Source organism: Dermacentor silvarum, chromosome 8 (assembly GCF_013339745.2).
Source record: "Dermacentor silvarum isolate Dsil-2018 chromosome 8, BIME_Dsil_1.4, whole genome shotgun sequence".
NCBI lineage: Eukaryota > Metazoa > Arthropoda > Arachnida > Ixodida > Ixodidae > Dermacentor > Dermacentor silvarum.
The window spans coordinates 49242945-49265646 of record NC_051161.1 but is presented as its reverse complement, the minus strand read 5'-3'; the positions used below and the strand labels follow the sequence as shown (position 1 = coordinate 49265646).

Here is a 22702-nt window from a genome sequence, read left to right as displayed (position 1 = left end):
GTGTTGAGGTTCCTGCACAACGATTAAAACTAGGGGCTTCTTCAGATCGGGCACATTGGGAACATTGGCTGTATTCTTGCCCTTCGGCACCCTTTTGCGGAGCGAAATGTGCAAACTATGGCGGCTGCCTTCGTCACAGAGCATTTTTTTTTTTCTTCAGTGAAACCTGGCGACCGCTTTTATGGCTGATGCAACATGAAATGAATCCCGTGCAACCCATCAGGTACAGTGCAGGTGCTCCTTCCGGGCTTCTCATCCTCGTGTGTCTCAAAATAATTCGATAAGAAAAACATATGCGTGCTTACTGAACGGAACGAGCAGACGATCAGGAACACTGCATGATCTGATAGGAAACACGCAGCTTAGACGGCATTATTGATGTATCCTAACAATTTGTATTATTTTTGTAGATTATAATAATTTCAATTGTGCTTTGAGAGAGTTTTAGTTTATAAATGCAGAAAGTTTTGCACAACATACTTAAATTTCGCGCGTTAGGTGCACTTGTCGATCGCAGCGCCCCTCTGGTGGCGTCATTGCAGAAGCATCCCGCTTCTCCCATTGTTTTTTCGCTGCAGACGGCACACTGCCCTATTCCAGTACACTATACTACTGCTATGAAAAATCGTTTCGTGCAGGTGGGCGGAGCTACAGTTTCTCTACTTAAATAAGATGGCCGACTTCCTACACTACCTACATTTGCGTAGCCAGTGCATGTAAAAAAAAATAGTCCAAGTAAGTATTATAATTACCGTGCATTACATGCGTGTCACAGTATGAGCACCAATACGCCTAAAAGGTGCACTGGCAGGCCTTCAGAGCTGTTTCGGATGTGACTATGGCAATTTGAGCCCTTGGGAGCACTAGAAAGCATGCTTTCATTTTTTCAGACTAGCCCCTTTTTTCTAACGTTTCCACGGCACCTAGAAAGTCTGAAAAATTGGACGTTGACTGCATATGATAGACTGGTACGAAAGCATAAACTGAAATATGTTGGCTGATATGAAGACACTTCAAAGTAATACAGCGGTGCAGCGGAACAGCGGTGCATTTGGATTATCGCCTACTAAAAGCATGCAATAAGCTTGCAACGGCACCATGCGCTGGAAAACAGATAGGTGAAGATGCTTATCGCAATAGGGTTTTTTTCTGCCTGGGAATGCGGCGTGCGACGGCCTGGGAGGTGATATGCTGGTACTGTAATAAGAAACTGAGAGCACGCCGGTGTTTTCACGTGAGACGGGCGGGTGAGTATTGCGGTGAAGCTGCCGCGGTGCGCGACTACTGTTCTCAATCGCGCGCCTCGTGCACTTTCTTGTTTACACGCGATCTAGCGGCCGAAAAACGTATCATACGATCGCAGTTTGGCGATGTATTGAACGTTGGTGCCAAAAGAGCATTATTTCTGGGAACTTGTGAACTGGTAAAATATAAGCTAACTTTACTGAGTAATTTTTGGTGCTCTTGATCGTAAATGTTGGCACCGGGAAATTGTACGTAACAGAATGATATCAATGAGGTTCTACTGTAGTCATTCCGGTACATGAAACCCAGGCCTTTCTATGACTCCAGATCATGCTACACAGTCAAACTCTTCCAGAGTGTCTTTAAAGAGATCACAGGAAAATAACTGGTGTTAAACATTGATTCACAGGGTTTAACATCCAAAATCAACACTGGGCTTATGAGAGACACTATAGTGGTGGGCTATAGTGCCTGCCATGGGCTGCAAGAACACCGTAGCGGTGGTTCTTTACCATGCAACTTGAACAGCACAAACGTTTTCTTTCTGACCTCCATCGCAAAGGCAGCCGCGATTGCCAGGAACAAAACCAGTGGCCTTATGCAGAAACAATGCTATAGACGGGAGAATGCATTATGCAAATATGCTGAAATTACTGTCAGCACCACAGGGGCTGAGATTCAGCAATGTTATAGCTGATTTACACATTATCGAAGCTCTACTATAACGTGGCTTGGGTACACACCAGTTGCGATCCCCACTGGCTCGTGCAGCATTGCTCACTTGGAGATGCTTGGCGACTGCTTCACTTAGACCACGAGCGCTCTCCTCTTCGTATTCTTGAAATAATGCCTGCATAGACGTGTCAGCCAGATTTAACGGCAGGTGGATCCATACAAGAGGAATATGTGCAGACACTTTTGCACAAGCCTTCGCTTCAATGTTCCTTCACAAGTTGCTTAATATTGGAGCAGTGTGCAAAATAATACTGCGCTTATTAATTATTATCTCACCGAAAGCAGATCTTGGGCCGATATTCGAACAGAATATGAGAATGTGTCATCATCTTCGTCTTCAACAAATCGATCTGGACTGCTAGTCCAAGTTCTAACCTGTAAAAAGAGGAAGAAAAAAAATCATGTTAGGAAGTTGTACATCTAGGAACGGAAAGCAGGGCATTCCATTACAGCAAAAGGGACCAGAGAACAATTTCTGATGTGTATTTGTGCCCTACAACTTTGTTGCATGTTTGTGGAAAAGAGGCAGCATGGCTAGCATCAAATGAACAAAAGCTCCTCAGTTGCACAGATACAGCAACGCTTTCACAAAAAACATGTAGTGAAACACAACTACAACATCAGTGGGATCTCGCAGGTGAATGCGAAGATGGTGTCACCACCTGTTTACACTTTTACAGTGTTTTCCTGGCTCGCCAAACCTCTGCTGCTTGTAAAAGTAACCCATTTATATTTAGGTGCAATCTACCAATCTAATCTATGCTAACAGCACTTTACTTTGTCCCCCTTGTAGCTCACAATGCTATTAAAATGGTTAAATTCAATGAAATGGTAAAATTCTAAAATCTATAATCAGATGGATAGATGACAGCAACTCACTGTCTTCTACAAAGCACAGTTAGTGCAGAAATAGAAATGCAGCTTTGGCTGCTCACCTGTTCTTCAGTGATTTGCATGTAGAATACAATGTAGTAGATCAGGTCAGAGAGCCCCTTCTTAACAAGGCCACGGAATCTTGGTGTTTCCACAAGCGCATTTACAAAATCGAATATCATGAAGACCACGTTTTCAAAGCCAAGAATTTCACCTGAAAAAAGATGAAGATGCCTTTGTAGAATGAAGAATTGCATCATTCATTCTGACAAGAATCAAGCCACCTGTTACTCTCAAGATTGCAGAAAATGAAATGTAAACGCACATATATTGCATTACCCTGAGATGCAGAGTGTGATGCAGAGTTACAATGTCAACATCAGCTCAAAACTGTGAATTGATTAAAGCTAATAACACACAAGTGAAACAGTGAATGTCATACACTGAACGGAATTATTCTGCGTCTGTAAAAGTTTCAACATTCAACAGAACACCATGCGACCAGGTGGGACCACCCTTATAAAGCTATATTATCAAAAACAACACATTACTATTCCTTAACAAACAAATTGGTGTTAGTCTTGACAAAGAACAGATACTTGGTATATAATGAACAATCAAAGCTACATCATTATTGATTAAAGTAGCACAATCTGAACAAGACTCCAATATTGAGATGTTAAGATACTAACCATCTGAGTCCACAGGATCATTGGCTTCGTCAGAATCATTGACGGCTGTTCTCACATATCTGCAGCGCATCGTCAAGGGAAGCAGCTACTAGTGCAGATGCCTTCAAACAGCTACACTAACTGAGACACCCCCAGCTTGCAACATGCAATAAGTTTCAGAGCACTACACCACATTTCATTAGCGTTCAGCATAACTCAGCATGAACAAATGAAAAGGATACATATGTGCGCTTTCTGTCAGCGAATTCCAGACAGGCGTCAAGATGTGTGGAAGCCAGGTCGACATCTGCTTGGGCTCATATTTTACTAAAACTGTCAACGCCTGAAAGACAGCGCAGACAAAACAATGTAGGCAAATGCATGAAACATTTGACAAAACAATGCAGCAAACGAGAACTGCAACAGTATTTATCTAATGTACACCGTTCCTCCGTAAACACTCAAAAAAGCCTTGGCCTTCATCATCACTTATAACAATGTCTTACAGCATCTGACATGTCCTGCTACAACCGTAAAATGTGGCACATCTTACGACACAGCACAGCTTTGGACATAGCATAATGCTTAGTTGCAACATCAATCCCCAGCACCTTGGTCCTCTCTCACCATTTGCCCAGCCTTAAAATAAGACACAGGTCAAACAGCCAAGAACCTTTTTCACTTTTTGTAACTCTCCGCTGCTTTGTATACTCCTGCTGTCTCTACTTTTTAGCTACTGTAATCACCAATCATAATGCTTGGTCAACACATTTTGTTGGGTTATCTAGCAAAGATTGCAAGTACTAATATAGAGCACGAGCAGACAAGGACAGAAGCAAGAACAAGGTAAGATGCAGTACGGTACCCCATCTCGTTCTCGCCTCCGTTCCCGTCTGCGTTCACTTTAAGTACTTACAATTATTATTTTCTTACTTTTTTTCTGTCTTTCCACATGTTTCTGTACTACACATTATCATAAACTCTGATGCCCATCTACACCCATAGCATTACAGTCGTCGTCAATATCTGGATCCTTGAGGCTTATCGTCGGTGAATGTCAACGCCCTGTCATAGGTAAATACTGAAATCAGCGTTGCTGAGAGCTCTGCCAACATCAAAAAGAATATCAGCACACAAAGAACACACCCCAACAGAAGAGCAAGATGCATGAGGCAAGAAATACAAATGCACCTTGTTTGTCTAACCACCAAACCTAACAGGCGCTTTCAAGTTGTTGCTTGCCATCATTGGACATGAACAATCTTTTGCCATTGCCTCCACCTTTCTGTCACTTTCTGTTGCAGAAAGTGATCAAACATTTACCTTCTGGCACCAGCATAAACATGATTTGGCTAACCCTGAGTGATTATGCATTGGCACCAGCCAAAAATTACCAGCTTCTTCCCTTCTCAATGACAAACAGTCTTTAGAGAAAGTTTTGATACGGCTTATGCACTAACGTCGAGACAGAGTGCTTAACTGCAGAGTGCATTACTCCGAAGAATTCATCTAGAGCAATCGGAGTCCTAAATGCTTCTCATCAAAAGAATGACTATTGCAGTAACATACAATATGAGTGAGTATTTGTTGGCCTGTCCCATGTGACATTATGATAGATCACTTTTCTCAATCACACTTGCAACACTGCAGGCAGTTGCAACCAGCGTAACCTTGCTCACCTTTAAAATCTCCTTCTTGATGCCACAGTCCGACGTGGGGCCGTCGGGTATTTTCAGTGCTTCAACAAGGGCCTCGGTAAATCGCGGCAAAATTGGATAAAGAAGCGTCTTGGTCGTGCTCTGATAAGAAAAAACGAACAAAGTGCTGAAGTAAAATGGCACACTAAACAAAATGCTATCAACAGGAACAAGACAATTCAGATACCTTGTCCATATGGCCCATGGTAGCAATGATTTGGGCACAAGTGGAGAAGATTTCCACGGCTCGTCCACGCGTTCGGATGCCATATTTCTATACAAAGGGAACAAGTTATTTAGAAAAGAATGCCAACAGTGATAACTGCTTCTTTCAAAAAGGCTTGGGTGTGCTCCTCGGTACCTCAGGCTGGGTGAAGATCTTGTACATTTCGGGAAGCACAACGGGGGCCACTTGGAACATTTGGTTATCTGTGATGTCTCGGGAGAACTCTGTAAGGCAACAATGCAGCAGGAATGAATGAATGAAGCATTATAAAAATGAGAGTAAATATAAATGCCACCAAGTGCTTATTCAAGGATAATGCAATGATTCTATTCCCATCATATTCCTTATCACGCTTCATCAGTGGTCTGAGTGGTGCTTGTCACAAGGCTCAGCTGGTTGCGAGTGGTGGTTGATAGGAAAGCAATACAATCTACCAAATTGAATAGTCACATGACGCAGGCCCCGTAAGGTCTCACAGTTTAAAATGTAGGCAGCCAATTTTGAAACACCTGCAGCATTTACAGAAAGCAGCAACACAATGCCGAAGCCCAACATTAACTCTGGCTTCGGCCTCAGATCTTGCGTGCTTTGGATATGTCTTGTGTAGGTTGGGTATGGAAAGATTTGGGCAACTTATGAGAGAGTACAAGTGGCTCATAAGACAGTGAACGTATGACATCATCATAATCATGACACTCTGCCAAGCATCTTGAATTAGTTTGTGTGTTCAGGTACACGAAATGCAATGTAATTCCCACATCTCACACATTTTTCTAGAAGGAGGTGCACGGTCCACATTTGTGTGTGCAATAAAAATTAGTCGGAAGTTGTGGCTTTTAAGAACTCCTTTGTTCCTGTCGGCTCTGATTGATGGTGAAACTACAATAAATGTTCTGAATATTCATTTTCAATCTAACTTGTGCCTGAATTTTTAGTTTATTTGCGTTTTTCTGGCCTAATTATTTTTGCTAGTCGCAAATTTTTTGAGCAGCCCTGTGTCCCTGCTATTCATTCCATTCTCTAGATTTTTTAAAACTTTTTTTTCTGCTTGAATTCTGCAGAGTTAGAGTGTACAAATACACTAGGATATAGTGTTTTCGGACACGGCAACATTTTGAAATCTTGCAGAATTTACTAACAAATTTAAAATTTCTTAACTTAGGCTAACATATAAACACAAGCATTAAAATGCAAACTTGCACTATTTGGACATTCAGGAACATACCAGATTAAGTTTAGCTCTCTTGCTGCACTACATTTTTGCAAGTCGTGTTCCAAATTTATAACCCAAAAAAGAATTGTACCTTTTTTTTTGGATTGACTTAGAAAAAGCTAATTGCATATTTGCGATCAGCCCACAAGTTTGGGTGTTTACTAGAAATTGCATCCGTCTAGAGTCAGTAACAAAAATGTATTTCCAGGAACCCATGCTTAATAACAAGCATTCCTGTTCTACACAGCCACGACCTGTACAGCACGAAAAATAATATTCACATCTAAACCCACCCTTTCACAATTAATTCCGAAAAGGCAACGAGATGCCACACAACCCTTACGAGCGAGCTGGTTTGAACCTCGGTTTCTGGTGGGCCTGCTGATGTAAACGACTGAAAATAGTCCGATTTATCCATGTTCCTCTGCAGCAACAATATCTAACTGCAACAGCATCAAAATCTGTATGTGCGTCGAGGCTTGGTAGTATCAAAAAAACCTCAATAAAGATGACCTTGTGGGTGTGAATGTCGAGCTCTCAATAACAGCACCTTACATAAACAACTTTCCGGAAATGTACTATCGACCAAAAAAGTTTACGGATCAAGGGATTTGACAAAAAGCTGAATACCTCTGCAGCCTCAAAACGCCCCCTCCCCCCCCCCCCCCCCAGCCTGGTATTCCCATTTCCAGCATCTACTGGTATATGCGAACAACATTGTGATGTACAGTTTTACTGGCTAACTTTTAAAGGCTGCTCAGATATTTAGGATTTTCTGAGGTTCTGTGTTCCATAAACTTTTTTGGTCAATAGTCGTTCAACAGTGTACTAACTTGGGCGGGTTGGTACATCCTTAGGCAAAGAAACAGCATTTTTGAACAGGACAAAGTCGTCTAATTTTGTCCCATTCAAAAGCACTGTTTTTTCACATAACTTTCTGGACACAAGCACATGGCAAATTCTAATAACTCTTTTCCTATCGCGCCCAATGGGCATCATTAGCCCGCTAACGATGGCTTCGAACATTGCTTTCGAGACCTTCCATGCCACTCATGGACACATTGCGCCATCTGACGTATGGTAGAACTAAACTTTAGTTTCTTATGAATTTTTTTTTTTTTTTTTTTTTTTACACTTTGTGGCAATTTTTGAACGGGCTTCAACGCGCATAAGCTGTCAGCACAGTTGAAAGTGAAATTGGATGCCTCCAAAAGCAATGTGCATGCTGTTGCGTCCCGAATCGGTCGGGCGCATTCTTTGATTGTTTCCCATCGAGGCAGGCCCTTTCATGAGCGTCGCCCAGCTGGCGACAGTGCCGGACACCGACGAGACGGGCAAACAAGCGCCCCAACTCGGCAGTGCCCATTCTTTGGGTGCTTCCCCCGATGCCACCCCTTTCATCAGCGTCGTCCAGACGGCAACAGTGCCCGACAGCGGCAGTGACGTCATGACACAGAAGCTCACTTAGAAGCGACCGACCACAACCGCCACCCTTCGTTAGACGCGGAGATTAGTGCAAAGGCCATTCTCCCGATCCTGGCAAGATGACCGTCGGAGGGCAAGAAACAGGTCACCGACTTTCGTGGAAGGAGTGTCGACCTCCTGTTTCCGGATTGCCTCGTCCTTGCTTCGAAGGTGCAACATTGGAGGCGGAGTTCAGCGAACAAGACTGATTGGCCGCATCAAGGTCATCCGATTCCCTAGTCTGGTCAACTAGGGAAGACCGATGTTTTATAAGGGGACACCTTGCGTGCAGTGGTGTGTCCTGACGTGTTCTGATATGGGCTCAGACATGTGGTGAGCTGAGACTTTCAAAGTGCTCCCCCATGGAGTGGGCTTCCATATTTGGAGCCACTGTAAATACTGTAAAATAAACCCTTTTTTCTCTCGCTCTTACTCCCGGACATACTCATCCCTTTGGCTGAAGGATCACCGGCCTAAACGCTACCCGAGTCTCAACAAACATGGCAGCAGCGGCGGGATTAATCTCCGACCCGCAACAATGCTCTGAAACATTGCAGATCTCGTCATTCCACTGCGTCTGCGGCTGATTTTATCAACGGCGAGTCAGAGGGTGCTGCCTTTTCCTCCGACTGATTCTGAGAGTGACGATGACAGAAATCAACCGAGAACTTGAGGATGCACCGCTAGTTCGTGCTCCTCCACCAACTGACGCCATTCAGCCCTAGCCAGCTAACATGAAGACATACCTAAACTGCAAGAAATGTTACGACAGAAAAAACACAGCAGGAAACAAGAGTTTACTGCAAGATTTTCAATGTTCCCCTATGTTTCGCATCGAGGAGCTGCTTTGCTGCACGGCACGTCCAAATGTAGGGCTTCCAGTTAAATTTTTGTAGTGCAAGTACTTTTCAAGAAAAAATGTTTAGTTCTTCACAGATGTGGTTATTAAATAGCGAAAGATTTTGTATACTTGAAAAACTATTCTAGCAATTTTTTTTTTCTTTTTAGATACAAGTGCATCTTTTCAAGTTTTGCTCCACATTATTCTACAATCCTGTTTTTAGCAATTTATATTTTTATGACAGTGCAATAGTTTCTTCAAAAAAAAAAAAAAAGAAAGAAAGAAATCTAGTGTAACCTACAAAGAACAGCCATTTCCCCCAGGGTAGGGAAAGAGTTAAACGGTGGTAACATACCTGTAAGAACTCGCATTGCGCCATGAACGGTGTTCGAGTCGCCGCTCATCAGCGCCTGCATGAGTATCTCAAAAAGCTGAGGCCATGCTTCAGGCCAGTCCCAGTGAGCGATGGCCGAGATGGCATAGGCCACACTTGAGCGGAGCTTGCTCAGGGACTCCTTGAGGCCCAGAGGAAGAAGGTTCCGTATAGTCGCCTTGGCCTGACATAGAAGTTTAAATAACAAATTTGAGAATAATGACACACTGCGCGAGTTCGTATTAGTTCATCTTGGAAAAGGCGGGTAGAAGGAGGGACAACATAAATGCAATGCAAGCCTTAAACAATACAAGGAAGACAAGACACATGTGTCGGCTACGACTGAGCTTTTACTGGACTGCAGGAGATGGTACAACAAGATGGTACAACAGTAATATACCAACAGTGAGCATATGTGTCACCATGCAGTTACTGTTGCATCCGCTTCCGTGTTCCAGTAAGCATTGTCGTAGTAGGTACATGTGTCCCGTCTTTCTTATTTACCTTGTTCCTTGTTCTACACACCTTTTCTGAAATGCATGGACAAGAATCAGTGAATTAATTCTGAAGAAATCCACAAGGTGGAGAAACTCCCCACCGCTTGCAGATTTCTGCAGAAGCGATTTGTATATCCAATGCCTCCAATCTCGAGTTCTTGATTAATTAAGCCTTGCGTAGCCATCTACCAGCCTCCAAGTTAGCTAAGTAGGGAGAGTGGCTGACCTGAAAAAGTGTTGGTTCCAGGTTCAAACCCCAAATCACGACGAATTTATTGTCAAGCACAAAGCTTTCTTTCCGAGAAACCTTCTCGACCTTCCTTTGTAGCTTCCTGCTTCATACGTGTGGATGACAATTTTTGCATTTCATTGATAAAAACAATTAGTTGGAGTAAACAACTTGATCAAACATTGGAATTTTAACTAATCAAAGGGGAAAAAATGTTCTGCACATTTCCATTTGCATTTCATTCCAGTGAGACAGTACTAAGCTTTCATCTTTGTTCTATTAGATGCACAATGCCATGTGACTGTTTCTCTATGTATTGCCAATATACAGAATGTTGCCTAAATATGAGTGTCAGGTACATACAAGATAGTGGTGCTTGTTCACACTAAAATTTTGCAATGAGGTAGCATTTCATGGTAGACAGTTTGATGCCACATTTTGGTGCATTACTTGCCCGCTTAAGAAATGAACTTGAAATAGTCTTGAAGCAAAATCTTACTAGCCCAAACATATTTCCAGTATGTCTTTAATATCTCTTTGTGAACACGGGGGATCTTGAATACAGCACAAGTTGTATCTAGAGTGACAAATTAGCACAGCAAACAGCTTGTATACAGTTATGTGTGTATGTGCCTTTTTATGTCCGTGTCTAGTTCACGCTTTAGTCGTCCTTATGGAATACCATCATGCCCGAACTGCCACTCTGGTGAGCTTATTTGTGAACAGTTGTCCACAAACTCATGTGCATCGTATAATCCCATTAACAAAATTCATATTGTTTATGGGTAAGTGAACATACCCAGTATTGGCCCCTTAACATAGTGCTTCTCTTATGTGCATGCGCTCTCAATGTTTGTCGTTTCTTCATTCTGGTTGGCGTTACAGATATAGTGATTAAACATGCATGCTATTTGAAGGTAACCTAACTATGCAGTTGTAATTTAAGTATTTTAAAAATAATGTTTTGTGGTTTAATCTTGATTCGCGTATACTTACGCGCTCCATTAGCACGTAGTGTCTACAAGTACCACATATTTCTAATTCTTAGCTTTTTTTTTTTTTTTTTTTTTTTCGAGAACCAAGTGGGACTGCTATGATCAGCAGTTTCATTTCAGTGCAGAATAATTTTGCCTATTCTGTGACCGTGACGCTACGTCACAGTTAATTAAGCTAGAAATAGCAATGTTTGTGCTAACAAGCACCTGAATTAAAGCGACAAAAGTGCGAACAGGTCGCTAGATACGCCATGCACATAGCATAAAAACAGCTGACAAACGTAAATCACCTCGTCCGTCGCTTCTGGTTGGCGGAATTTCTCCGAATTGCGGGACCAGTGCGTGTCGACATATTGCTTTAAGAGAACCGAAGCCAGCTGACGGATGGCGAATGGGCACTGTGGGTCCACCGTCAGCTCTGCTAAGTGGACGCAAAAATCTGGAAGAGAAGAGGGGACGATATGCGCAGATACGGGTGCTTAGCGGGCACTGCCTCGAATGACAGGTCCTAGAGACTGTCCGAAAACAGGCAAACCACCCGGATGTATACAAAACAGAAACCAAGGGCAAAAAAAGAAATCATAGGCTGAAGCCGTGCCGACGTTCAGTTAAGCGCAAGCAGGACGACAGACATCGTGACAGCTGACGACTGAAGCCGGTGTTTCTTTGAGGCATGCCGTCTACAGACAGCGATTCCTCCACATGGTCGGAGCTGTGGCCGATTCAATGACGAACCTCAGAAACACATCGGACGCCTTTCACTTACCGTCCGTGACTTCCAGAATTTTAAGTTGCTCTTCGGCATTTGTCCTGATTTCTTGTGAGGGCGAAAGAATGGCATTTAAAGCTTCGCACAGCGCTTCTTTCAAGCTGCGACTAACGTCACCGCTGGTCGCCATTTTCGCCACTGCTCAAATCTGGCGGGAAAAAAAGTGCCCTTTAAAACGGGCTAGCTAAAACGCAAAATGAGAACCATATCACATTAAATATATTTTAAAAACTATCTATGCATCGTTTGGTGGATGCTGGACATCGATGGGCCAGTATGCTGCAGTTTTAGAATCTACCAATTGCATTTCGCCACAGTGTTTACGCGTCCCGGTTGATCGCTGTGACATGGCGCTCCGTGTTTACTAGGCTCTTTGAAGTTGCCGGTAATCTGAGTTCATCGGCTGATTTCTGTGAAAAATGTGGCGTTTAACGCTCACCGCCTCGACCATATGTGTTTTGTTCGTTAATGTGTTTGCCAATGATGTTGTTTCATCGTCATTGGTGAATACGAATGTTGATAGGAATGTGGACTTGCAGTCGCAACTTGTTAAAATTAGCACCAAAATTACAGCCGAAAATAAGGGTTCATCACCAGTCAAGCACTATCACATTGCGCTAACTGGCGAAGAAAAGCACCACTTGGCCTTCGTTGGCGCAGGCGTGAGTATACCGTTCGAACTTACTTTCGGTACTTGTTTCACTTTGCCGGCTCAAACCCCGTCCACGTCAGAGTTTAGTACCTTCGGTAGGCTGCAAACTACTGCCCATAGATGTTGCAAACACCCGCTGTTGTGCTTTTCGGCTTTTGTTGTTTCACTAGAGGGCACGGCATTTTACTGAAATGCTGCGTGTCTAAACGATTGTAGCCGGACACAGGTAGTGGTTACGTTTCTACGTGGAACGCCTGCGCTGCTACCGGTATGAGTTTATCGAGAAATTCTGACCTTTTCCGAACTCCTTTTCAGATCGCCACTGACAAAGACAGTGATCTAGCAGGTCTCGGAAGTTTCCGTGCCTGCCCAAAAGTAAGTTATGTGGCTAGAACAATGTATTTTTTTGCCGCACCAACACCAATCGTTTTCTGTTTTCTGCTAATTCAGCCGTTCTTAACAAGAGTTGGCATCTGACTGCTTAGCGATATTGTCAAGGCTTATATGCGGAAGCCGGTGATATATACAACGTCGTCTTGCTATGAGAAAGATTAGTTGTTGCTGTTTTGTTTTTAATAATGTGTGTGTGTGTGTGTGCTCCCAGGATTTGCACCTCTATTTGGCTGATGCACCGCTATTGAGACGTCGACGATTTCTAGCTGGTTGAGCTTGCTATATTGTGTATGACACGGAATATATACATAGTGCAGAAAAGTTGACCCGGAATGAGTCTGAATGTTCCACACTCTCCTTGTGGTCACAGGGGATTCCACCACTACCGCATCGAGCTGCCTGCTCCCCTAGCACCCTGGCAAGTCAGTGAAGCTGGTGGTCGAAACAACTTTCAGTCACCTGGTCACTCCCCACCCAACGCACATCACCCAGGCCGAACGCCAGCTTGCATTGTACCAGGGAAACCATTACTTCCTGAGCCCCTACGTCACAGAGACTCAAGTGACTCGAGTGAGCCTGCCTACCCCAAAGCTCGAGTCGTTCTCAAAGCTCAAGCCAGTGACACACTCGGACAACCTGGTCACCTATGGGCCCTATGAGCAAGTCAAGCCTTACACTGAAGTAAGCTTTCAGTCCATCCTTTGCATGTATACAGTGACGTCACAAAGTTTTTATTAAAGACAATGTCTTCGTTAGCGAATTACCCCCCACTTTTCCGTATCTGTTATTTGGATTTCTAGCCTTCTTCGTGAGCCGATCACGAAGGTAGTGCAGTCTAAAAATGTGGGCCGATCCTGCAGGTAGTGTGGTCTAAAAATGGAAGCTGTTCTCGTGGGTATATGCTGTCTAAAAATGTGGGCTGATCACGAAGAAAGTAAAAAAAAAAAATTTACGCAGTCGACACTCCTCCTACTCCCCTCACAAGAGGCTTTAAGGGTGACATGATAGAGAGTTTTAGCTTGTCTGGTAAATGCATGCGGCCTCAAGGTTTTACCGGATGAGCGGAGGCACAAACGTGAGTGGCCTGCACAGTGCAGCCGCCTGGTGGCACAGAGCTCAACCAAGCAAACACAGAGGTATTACTGCAGTTACCAAGTGTATTCTACTTCACTGATGGTGTAAATTTTCAGCAGCGGCGTAGTCGTGAACACCCGCTATTCCTCCCAGTTAGCAGAATATCGGACACGCTAAAACTCTATAGTCTTTCATCGGCTTCAACTAGAGGTTGAATCACCTTTCAACGTTTTTTCCTTGCTTTTACTCAAAGCGCCTTGTGGCTCTGACATACCAAAATATCTGAGAGTTGTGCGCCGCCTGAATGCTGCCTACACATTTTCTTTTCTTGCAAAATAGAATTTTCACGGAGTACACAGGGGGAGACTGCCCACGCCCGCAAAATTTTGGCAGACCATACTATGCCAAAACTTGTGTCTTTACAGCTTGTAGTGGTGATAGGTCGCATTGAATTTATGTTCTTTGCACAAGCACACACTTGCGAAAATGTCGTAATCACATCCCGCTGGCTGGTAATCAGTAGTGTACTGCAGTTATTTGTTGCCTTTTTTTTTTCCTTCTTCATCACTGCCCATGAATTTTTCCTGCTTATACATTAAGAATCTTAACCACTCGCCCCCCATTTTCTGAATAGTTCAGTCCTATTGGTAGACTAGCTGCTAGGGATGCTTTGGTAGTATGAAGTTTTTATGGTAAGCACATGCTTGGGTAGCTGTTAGTACAGAAACAGTTTCTTGTTTAGTCGTTTTGTTAGTAAATAGTGCTAAGAATTGGTTTTTATCCATGCAAGCCTTTACTTTTTTGAATGTTCTGTGTTAGATGTAGCTTTTCATGTTGTGTTTACTAACAGGAAACATGTTCTGAGATTTCACTGTACCTCTGTTGGCTTTCTAGGACAAGCTGACTGTGCATTATGAGAACAACAACCCTTTCCTCACTGTCACAAACCTCGAGAGGGCTATCGAAGTCTCGCACTGGGGTGTCATCTCTGTTGAGGAAGTCATCGACCTGCGTCACACTGGGGCCGTCCTCAAGGGCTCTTTCTCTCGCTACGAGTACCAGCGGGACCAGAATGGTGTTTCTTCAGTCAAATCATTCAAGGTACTGTACCATAGTATTTGGACATAAAAGTTTTCTTTAAACGCTCACTTCACATCAAGGCCAGGTGATATGAAAAATGGACATTGTTAGACGGCGTCTTTCTTGTGCTAGCAAAAATTTCTTTTACTATAATCCCTTGAAAATGGCTGTTGTTTTCTTCAGGAACTTTAACGTAATTGAAAACGACAGCCATTTCTTTACCTCAAATATGGGATTAACCCTTTCGGCGTCTGCTTTTTGAAATGACGCACCCCCAGCGTTATTTTTTGCTTGTTCGGCATTCTGGTAAATGCAGGCGGACTGGGCGTTTTACCGGATGGGTGGGAGGCGTAAACGTGAGCGGCCTGACAGGTGCTGTCACCTTGTGGAGCAGAACTGAACCAAACACAGAGCTAATATTGCATCAACCGAGTATATTCTACTTCGCTGATGGTGTAAATTTTCGGCAGCGGCGAATCGTGACACAGTTACGTATCTACGAAAAGTTAGACCAGCAGCGAAAAAGAATACACATAGTTAATGCAATATTAGCTCTCTGTTTGTCTGGTTGAGCTCTGCTCTACAAGGTGGCTGGCACCACTCCGGCTGCTCACGTTTACGCCTGCGTTCACCGGAGTACCGAACAAGCTAAACCTTTCTATTATAAAACGAGCAGAAACGGTTTAATTTTTGGTCATGCAGAAATGAAAAAAAAAAATGGCATGATAATGACAAGTGCCCTCTTGGTGTGGTCCTTACATTCTTATCTGAAAAAAAGTTTAAAACTTGCAGCAGACTACTAAAACACGGAAACGTACCAATACATCAATGACGCTGAGAGGGTTAATGGAATGGTGATTGCATAAGAATACAGTAAAATATTGGTGTGCTGAATATCAATGTAGTATAGCTGCGAATGCAATTGTTGTGAAAGGTACGAATGCAATTGTTGTGAAAGGTATGGCAGTGTCATTCTGTCATGGTCGCAGTATTTTCCGAGGAAAGAAACACTAACAAGAGGAACTTTTCGTGCAGACTGTCCTGCCAGCTTCGGCCATGGACGTCTACTACAGGGATGAAATTGGAAACATTTCGACAAGTCACATGAGGGTCTTGCACGACTCTGTGGAGCTGGATGTGCGCCCAAGATTCCCACTGTTCGGTGGCTGGAAGACTCACTACATCCTTGGCTACTACGTCCCTACTTACGAGTACCTTTACAATGCGGGTAATGTTGATTTGGCACTCTAGGGCTCTGTTCTCAACTAGTTTAACAAGTTCCTCACAAGCCCATTTCGTTCCCCTAGGTGACCAGTACGTCTTGCAGATGCGGTTTGTGGACCACATCTTTGATGACAGCGTTGTAGACAAGGCAAATGTCAAGATCATCCTTCCAGAGGGTGCCACGTAAGCAAAAAGCCCATCCTTATGCGGTTGTGCAATGTTTTTAAGATCGCCGAGTGCCTTTGCAGGCTAAAGTAATGCAATAGCTGTATTTTCTTGGTTGTGAACATGTTTAGCCTACATAGCTGACTACAAAAACGTTTACATATCGCAGTGGTTCATTGACTATGACATGACTATGCTGCTCAGCAAGAGGTCACATGTGTTATTCTTGGCCACGGCAGCCACATTTCAGTGGGTGCGAAATGTAAAATTGCTGGTGTACTTAGATTTAAGCGCACTTCAAAAAACCCGAGATGGTCGAAATTATTTTGGATCTCTTCACTCGGCATCTTTTATAATTCGCGAGCTGACTTGGGACATTAAAACCAATGATCTTGATTTCTTGAAAATAATCTATGTAAGAGCTTTCTGCGTCCATCCTGCACTCTCTATTTGCCCAGGGACATCAAGCTTCGCGTGCCATACCAGGTGAAGCGCCTGAATGACCAACGTCACTACACATACCTGGACACTATCGGGCGTCCGGTGATCGTTCTTGAAAAGACCAACCTCGTTGAGCAGCACATCCAAGACTTCCAGGTAATGAAACCCGTGTTGGCTGCAAGCATTCAATGTCTGCATGTCGCTGTGACAAACATATTTTTCAACTTCGAAAGTTATCTGATGTGACTTCTAATCTTTCTTTCCCGCACATTCTTGCAGGTTCACTACAAGTTCAAGAAGTTGCTCATGCTCCAGGAGCCCCTTCTTGTGGTTGTGGTTCTCTACTTGCTGTTCCTGCTCGTGGTCATCTATGTCAGGCTGGATTTCACCATCAGCAAGGTTTGTGCCTGTGAACAGTGTCACATGATGTGTCTCCGCTCAAGTTTGCAAAATGCAAAAGAAACACTGAGACACTACCACTGCCACTAATAGATGGCTCGTAACTAGACAGCATAGACTGAAACACCATTCATACAATTCACATCACTGTGGGGAATAACTTAAGGCACAGCTGTTCATCGGTGTTTGTGGCTCATCAATGTGGCAGTCACATTAATTTTGATCCAAGCCATATAAAGGATCCCTTATATGCTCATGAGGCATGGAGAAATTTTACAGACATCATCGCTGAACAAGTCTGTTTTTATTACTTACTGGTTAGTTGCAAAAGTGAAAAACCCGTTCTTCTTTTTGTTTGAATATCGCGGTTAGATGCAGAAGGCCGCATCTCCATGTACAAGGACAAAGTAACTATCTCCTCATGTTTTTTACAATAACAGCTGTCAGCTTTGTTTTGCCTAAACAAAGAGGTGAAGCTGTAACATCTTGTGATGAGGTGGCACGTTGATGCTGCATCCTGTATTTTCCCGTCATCTCGCAGTATCCAAAACACACTTCATGCATATACTTTTGTCATCTGTGGCAATACAACAGTCAAGATCAAGTTAGTAATATGACTGCAAGAATGTGACTAAACCACTTCAATACTGTTCTGCAGGCATCTGACTTGATATCCAGAATGAATGTATTACATAACTTCCCGAGTTAATCTTGAAAAGGATTGAAAACATTGTTCTGCGCGCTAATCAAACCGCAGTTAGAGTTTGCTTGTACTGTGTGGAATTCTATTAGTGCCCATCAGAGTAACTTAATAGAAGCCGTCCAGCATCGATTCATTCGCACTTATGACAGATGTATTCGTTGACGCCGATACTATTACCCGCCGCGGTGGCTTAGTCAGCTAAGGCGTTGCGCTGCTGAGCACGAGATCGTGGGATCGAATCCCGGCCACGGCGGCCGCATTTCGATGGAGGCGAAATGCAAAAACGCCCATGTGCTTGCGTTGTAGTGCACGTTAAAGAACCCCAGGTGGTCAAAATTAATCCGGAGCCCTCCACTACGGCGTGCCTCATAATCAGAACTGGTTTTGGCACGTAAAATCCCAGAAAGAAAAGAAGATAAGAAGACGCTGATACTATAACTACTAAAGTATGCTTTCTTTATGTGACTTACTCCCATATTCAGAAATGCATCTTAACTTGAAGCCCGTGCTTAACTTGATATAAAGATGCCTGTCGTGAACACGCTATCAGTAATGTGGAATGTGGTTACACTTCAACTTAATGGGTGTGACGGTTCACTTTCATTCAATAAGATGAAGTACACATGTTAAACAATAAACAGATGGTTTGGGTTGACAACATGGCTCTTTTGTCACTTACGTTAACCATTCATTTGAGACAAATAAAGCAGAAAGTTTACCAATAAGATATTTGCCCACTAATATTTCCGGTTTCCCAATTTAAATGGAGGCTGCACAGTGACGAGAAAAAGAGCTCTTACACCATTTTTGATGGGGTCAAAATGCAAAAATGCTCATGTCCTCTGCATTGGAGGCACGTTAAAGATCCCCTCCCCTGGTGGTCGAATGTCCCCCACTACGGCGTGCCTTATAATCATATCGTGGTTTTGGCATGTAAAACCCCAGATTTCAATTCAGTTCACCTACTGAAAATCACGGTTGGTGCAGGACCCGGTTCACGAGAGCAAGCTGCAAGTGAGCGGTCTGCTGGAGAAGGCAGCTGCTACTCAGGATCGCCGAGCTGACCTGTACGCACAGCACGATGCAGCTTTGGCCAAGTACAAGGCAAGCAAGGATTCCTCTGGTTTCCAGGCATCGCTGAAGAAGATCAACGCTGAGCACAAGACCCTGACACAAACCCTGGCCGATTGCCTCACCAGGCTGAAGCAGGAGAGCGTCGAGGCTGCTGAACCGGTACGTTGATGAACTATTGTTGTACGGCAAGATGGACTACTAGGCAAGTTGGTACATGCTCATAATTTGGGCGCATAAAAGAACACATTGGCACAAAAAAAAAGTTAATGTCCTGTGCAGTTTGCTTACAATGTATGACGATCGGCCATTGCAGGCTGCATCAGATTTTGCTTTGGCGCTTTAAAAAGTTTGACCACTATAAAATGGCAGTTATTTGGTCGCATATTGTATACGCTCAAACCTCTTTATAACGGAGTGGAAGGGGGAACAGAAATTACTTCGTATAGTTCCAATGTTTCCATTATTGCCATTTATTGGAATATATGGCCGATAGGGTGCACAGTTGTAAACATGGAAATAAGAAGACTGCGTTGCGGCCTGTGGAACCGCTACACGGCCACGCAAGCGACGAAATTTGAATAATGCAACAAAATCTTTGGCGTGTGCACGTAACTTTGCACTTGACGCCGACAGCCTTTAGGTAGCTGCCTTCACTTCCACTGTGGTGGTCTTTCGCGCCCGCTTTACATTTGGCACACAACACAGCGTTTTGCTATGTGATCGAGGAGGCAAGCGAACTTCGCCACACCGGCTTGGCTCAGCCGGCTCGTGGCCTCCGAGATTGCACCGATGCCGATGCAATCTCGTAGGCCACGTCTAGCAGCCAGCCTGGGTGTCGCAGCGCAGGTAGAGGGAGAAGCCAATGCCCGGCCTGGTCTTGACCCCTTTGACCCAGGGGAAATTTTGACCCTGGGTCAAAGAGGCCTTTGACCCAGGCCTCTTGAGGGCAGGCCCAGTTGCGGCTGCTTGCGTGCCGCGCCGTAGTAACAGAGATAAGTTAATGCATGAACCTTTCGGACTGCCACGCATAGCTGCGCCGCATCATGTGACTCGCGCGGGCCTGTGCATGACCCTCCGAGATTGTGCTGGGGTGATCTCGGAGGCCGCGCCCAGGTGCGCCTGCCTGCGCGGAAATCAATACACTAATCTTCCGCACCACCGCGCGTAGTGGCGCACAGTCAGTGGAGAAGTGAGGCAGTGAGCTGCGGCTTGTGCGCAGGTGCGCAGCTACGCGCGGCGGTGAGAAAGACCAGTGTTGCCCAATGGCGTATTCGGCGCGGGAGTTTTGAAATGCCGCAACAAACGAGTGCAAACCCCGCAGAAAGCGATGTACTTGGCCGCAACATTCGAATATTATTTTGTTTCAGAGATGAATTTACTTCATTATATCCATTGGCAGGACAATTTCACTTCGTCAAAATGAGGTTTTAAATACATGGATTTCAAGGGGAATTTCATTTGGTTCATTATATCCCGTTTCGCTATAACAAGGTTTGAGTGTATACAATAAAACTCAGCCTTTCAAACAGCTTTTTTGAAACAAAGTGGGCACAACGAGGCTGGTATGCGCTTAGATTTCCACCATTCAGTTTCTTTCCACCATTTCAGTTTCTGCAGCAGGGTCAAGGTTGCAAGGCCTGCAAACGTAAGTTCTTGTGCAAGCCACGAAGCACGGGACGACAAAGCTCAGTCAGACAGGTACCTTTAGCTGCGTTTGCCCTCCTGATTGGTCAAGGAGCCTGCAGCTTTGACAGTGTTGCACAGAACTTAGTGGGACAGAGTATAGATAGCTGGCTGGATTGAGGGGCCTTGTAACACTTTTTCTTCAAAACTGAGAAACACACTGGAGTGAATGCAATGCCTTTCAATGCTGGATGGAAGTTTTGTTAGTTCAGACTGGATATAACGAGCTTAAATTAACGTACATTGACTCGTATTTTTTCCGTACACAACAGGTTAGCGAGCTGCAGCGACTGGACAAGCTGCTCCGGGAACAGTTCCAGCAACATGTGGCCCAGCTGGAGAAGTTCATGGGTGGCAAGATGAGCAAGCAGCAGTACCTGGACATCGAGGCCAGCATTCAGAAGAAGAAAGAAGAGCTGGCCGAGAAGATGCACACTATCACCGCCTCACTCTAGTCGCCTCCCTTCCATGCCCTGTCTGCAGCAGTTTCATCACTCCCATGCTGTCTAACATGTCAGCCAGACAACCCTGTCATCCACACTAAGCCTCAATATAAGCATTGTTTAAGCAGTACCAGCACTTAATTGTATCAAGTTAGTCAGGGCAAGCAGCTAGCATCTCAACTTAGGAGATTACAAGCCCCCTATTGCAGTAGCAGTTACACAGGATAACTAACTACAGGGTTGAATAAATGAGGGTGAGTGGTTTTGTAACACCATGTCATGTTGCATTACATTTCTTGCTTGTGTAACAAAAGTATGAAACATAGTCCTAGATTTAGCTAAATCATGGTAGACATTTTTCTTTGTATATAGCAGTGCACTTAAACAGGCAACTGGATAGATGAATTTTGACATATTTGTACGCTTGTGCGTGAACCAATACTGGAAAACATGAAAGGCAGAGTTGCTTTGGCTGACGCTTCAGGCACATTTCAAGTTCAGTGTCCAATCAGTGTAGCATAAGGGAGCTGATGACTGCCCGGTGTTACAAAACTTGTTTGTGTATGGGTGTATAATTTGTGTATGGGTGCGAATGCAACATGTTGGTTTTTTTTGGGGTAAGCTTAAATGGCATCGCTCATTTTTGTGTGTTGTAAGCCATTGTCATTCCAAAGTTGAATAAAAGGCCCTTTTTTTCTTAGTGCAGAGTTCTTTTAGCAATAAGGACAGGCAAATTGTGGCTAAAATTCCCTAAAGCCATTTTCTTTTATGTCTGACTTTTGTTGCAAATATTGGCATGTTTAGCATTTCTTCCTTGCATTATGCACTGGGTCAGATAAAGGGACACATGATTAAATGAAAATCATTGTTCATAACAGAAGAAAACATGCATGAAACAACCTTTTGAATCTGTGCAAGCCAAAGTGCCAGGACATTGATGTGGGATGTCGCAACATTTCACCATCTCTGGGTCAAGACAATTACAAGAGTGACGTATCATAATGAGCCAATATGAAAGCTACGCTGTTGTGACATATTATAACCCACTACAGTCGGCCGAGGCTTACAGAAGCCTTTTATCAATGGAGGTGGGTCGAGGGCACAGAAGAGGTGCATTTCACAAAAGCATACGTCTGCTCTTGAGCTCTGCACTTGCAGAAGATATAGTTCCTTTACGGGTCAAACGAGCATAAAAAGAGGCTGGACGGTGCAGCAACAATGAACACACTACAGCCACCTGTGACTGACCAGTACTGGCAGGTATGGGCAAGACTACATATCGCAAATGCTACAGTAATAAGGAAGATTTAAAGAAAGGATTATCCTGATGTCCCTTACAAAGAACCTCACGAAGGCCTTCAGATCACCAAGATAGTGTACAGCAAAAGGCTGCATGACCGAATTAGTTAATCCGTCCACAAAAGTAGGTATTGCTTGCACTTAGTGAGTGAGCAGATTTACAAGAATGCAATTGATCAGCAAGGCAAAAACAAGGCCATGAATAGCGAAGAGGGAAAAAGCTCAAGGGAAGTGATTTACTGGC

The 22702-nt window shown here is 44.0% G+C and overlaps 2 protein-coding genes across 2 annotated transcripts in view; one reads left to right on the top strand and one right to left on the bottom strand.

The window, feature by feature from the left end:
- LOC119462116 (importin-9-like) overlaps positions 1-12101 on the bottom strand; it is a 35025-nt gene extending 22924 nt beyond the window's left edge. Inside the window, exons 1-11 of the mRNA XM_037723461.2 lie at positions 11826-12101; positions 11350-11498; positions 9321-9522; positions 5583-5671; positions 5409-5495; positions 5204-5323; positions 3767-3867; positions 3546-3604; positions 2916-3067; positions 2257-2355; positions 1989-2095 (exon numbers count right to left, since the gene is read on the bottom strand). Coding sequence (XP_037579389.1) covers positions 1989-2095; positions 2257-2355; positions 2916-3067; positions 3546-3604; positions 3767-3867; positions 5204-5323; positions 5409-5495; positions 5583-5671; positions 9321-9522; positions 11350-11498; positions 11826-11958 — 1298 coding nt within the window. The 5' untranslated portion in view covers positions 11959-12101. The remainder of the gene's footprint in view (positions 1-1988; positions 2096-2256; positions 2356-2915; positions 3068-3545; positions 3605-3766; positions 3868-5203; positions 5324-5408; positions 5496-5582; positions 5672-9320; positions 9523-11349; positions 11499-11825) is intronic.
- Positions 12102-12144: 43 nt separating this feature from the next.
- Positions 12145-21856, top strand: LOC119461186 (dolichyl-diphosphooligosaccharide--protein glycosyltransferase subunit 1-like). The gene is given in 10 exon segments (XM_037722407.2): positions 12145-12494; positions 13186-13283; positions 13285-13554; positions 14842-15048; positions 16063-16255; positions 16335-16434; positions 16875-17013; positions 17137-17256; positions 18947-19192; positions 20989-21856. Coding segments are annotated over 10 exon segments (1803 nt in total). The 5' UTR covers positions 12145-12247; the 3' UTR covers positions 21172-21856.
- Positions 21857-22702: the final 846 nt, after the last annotated feature.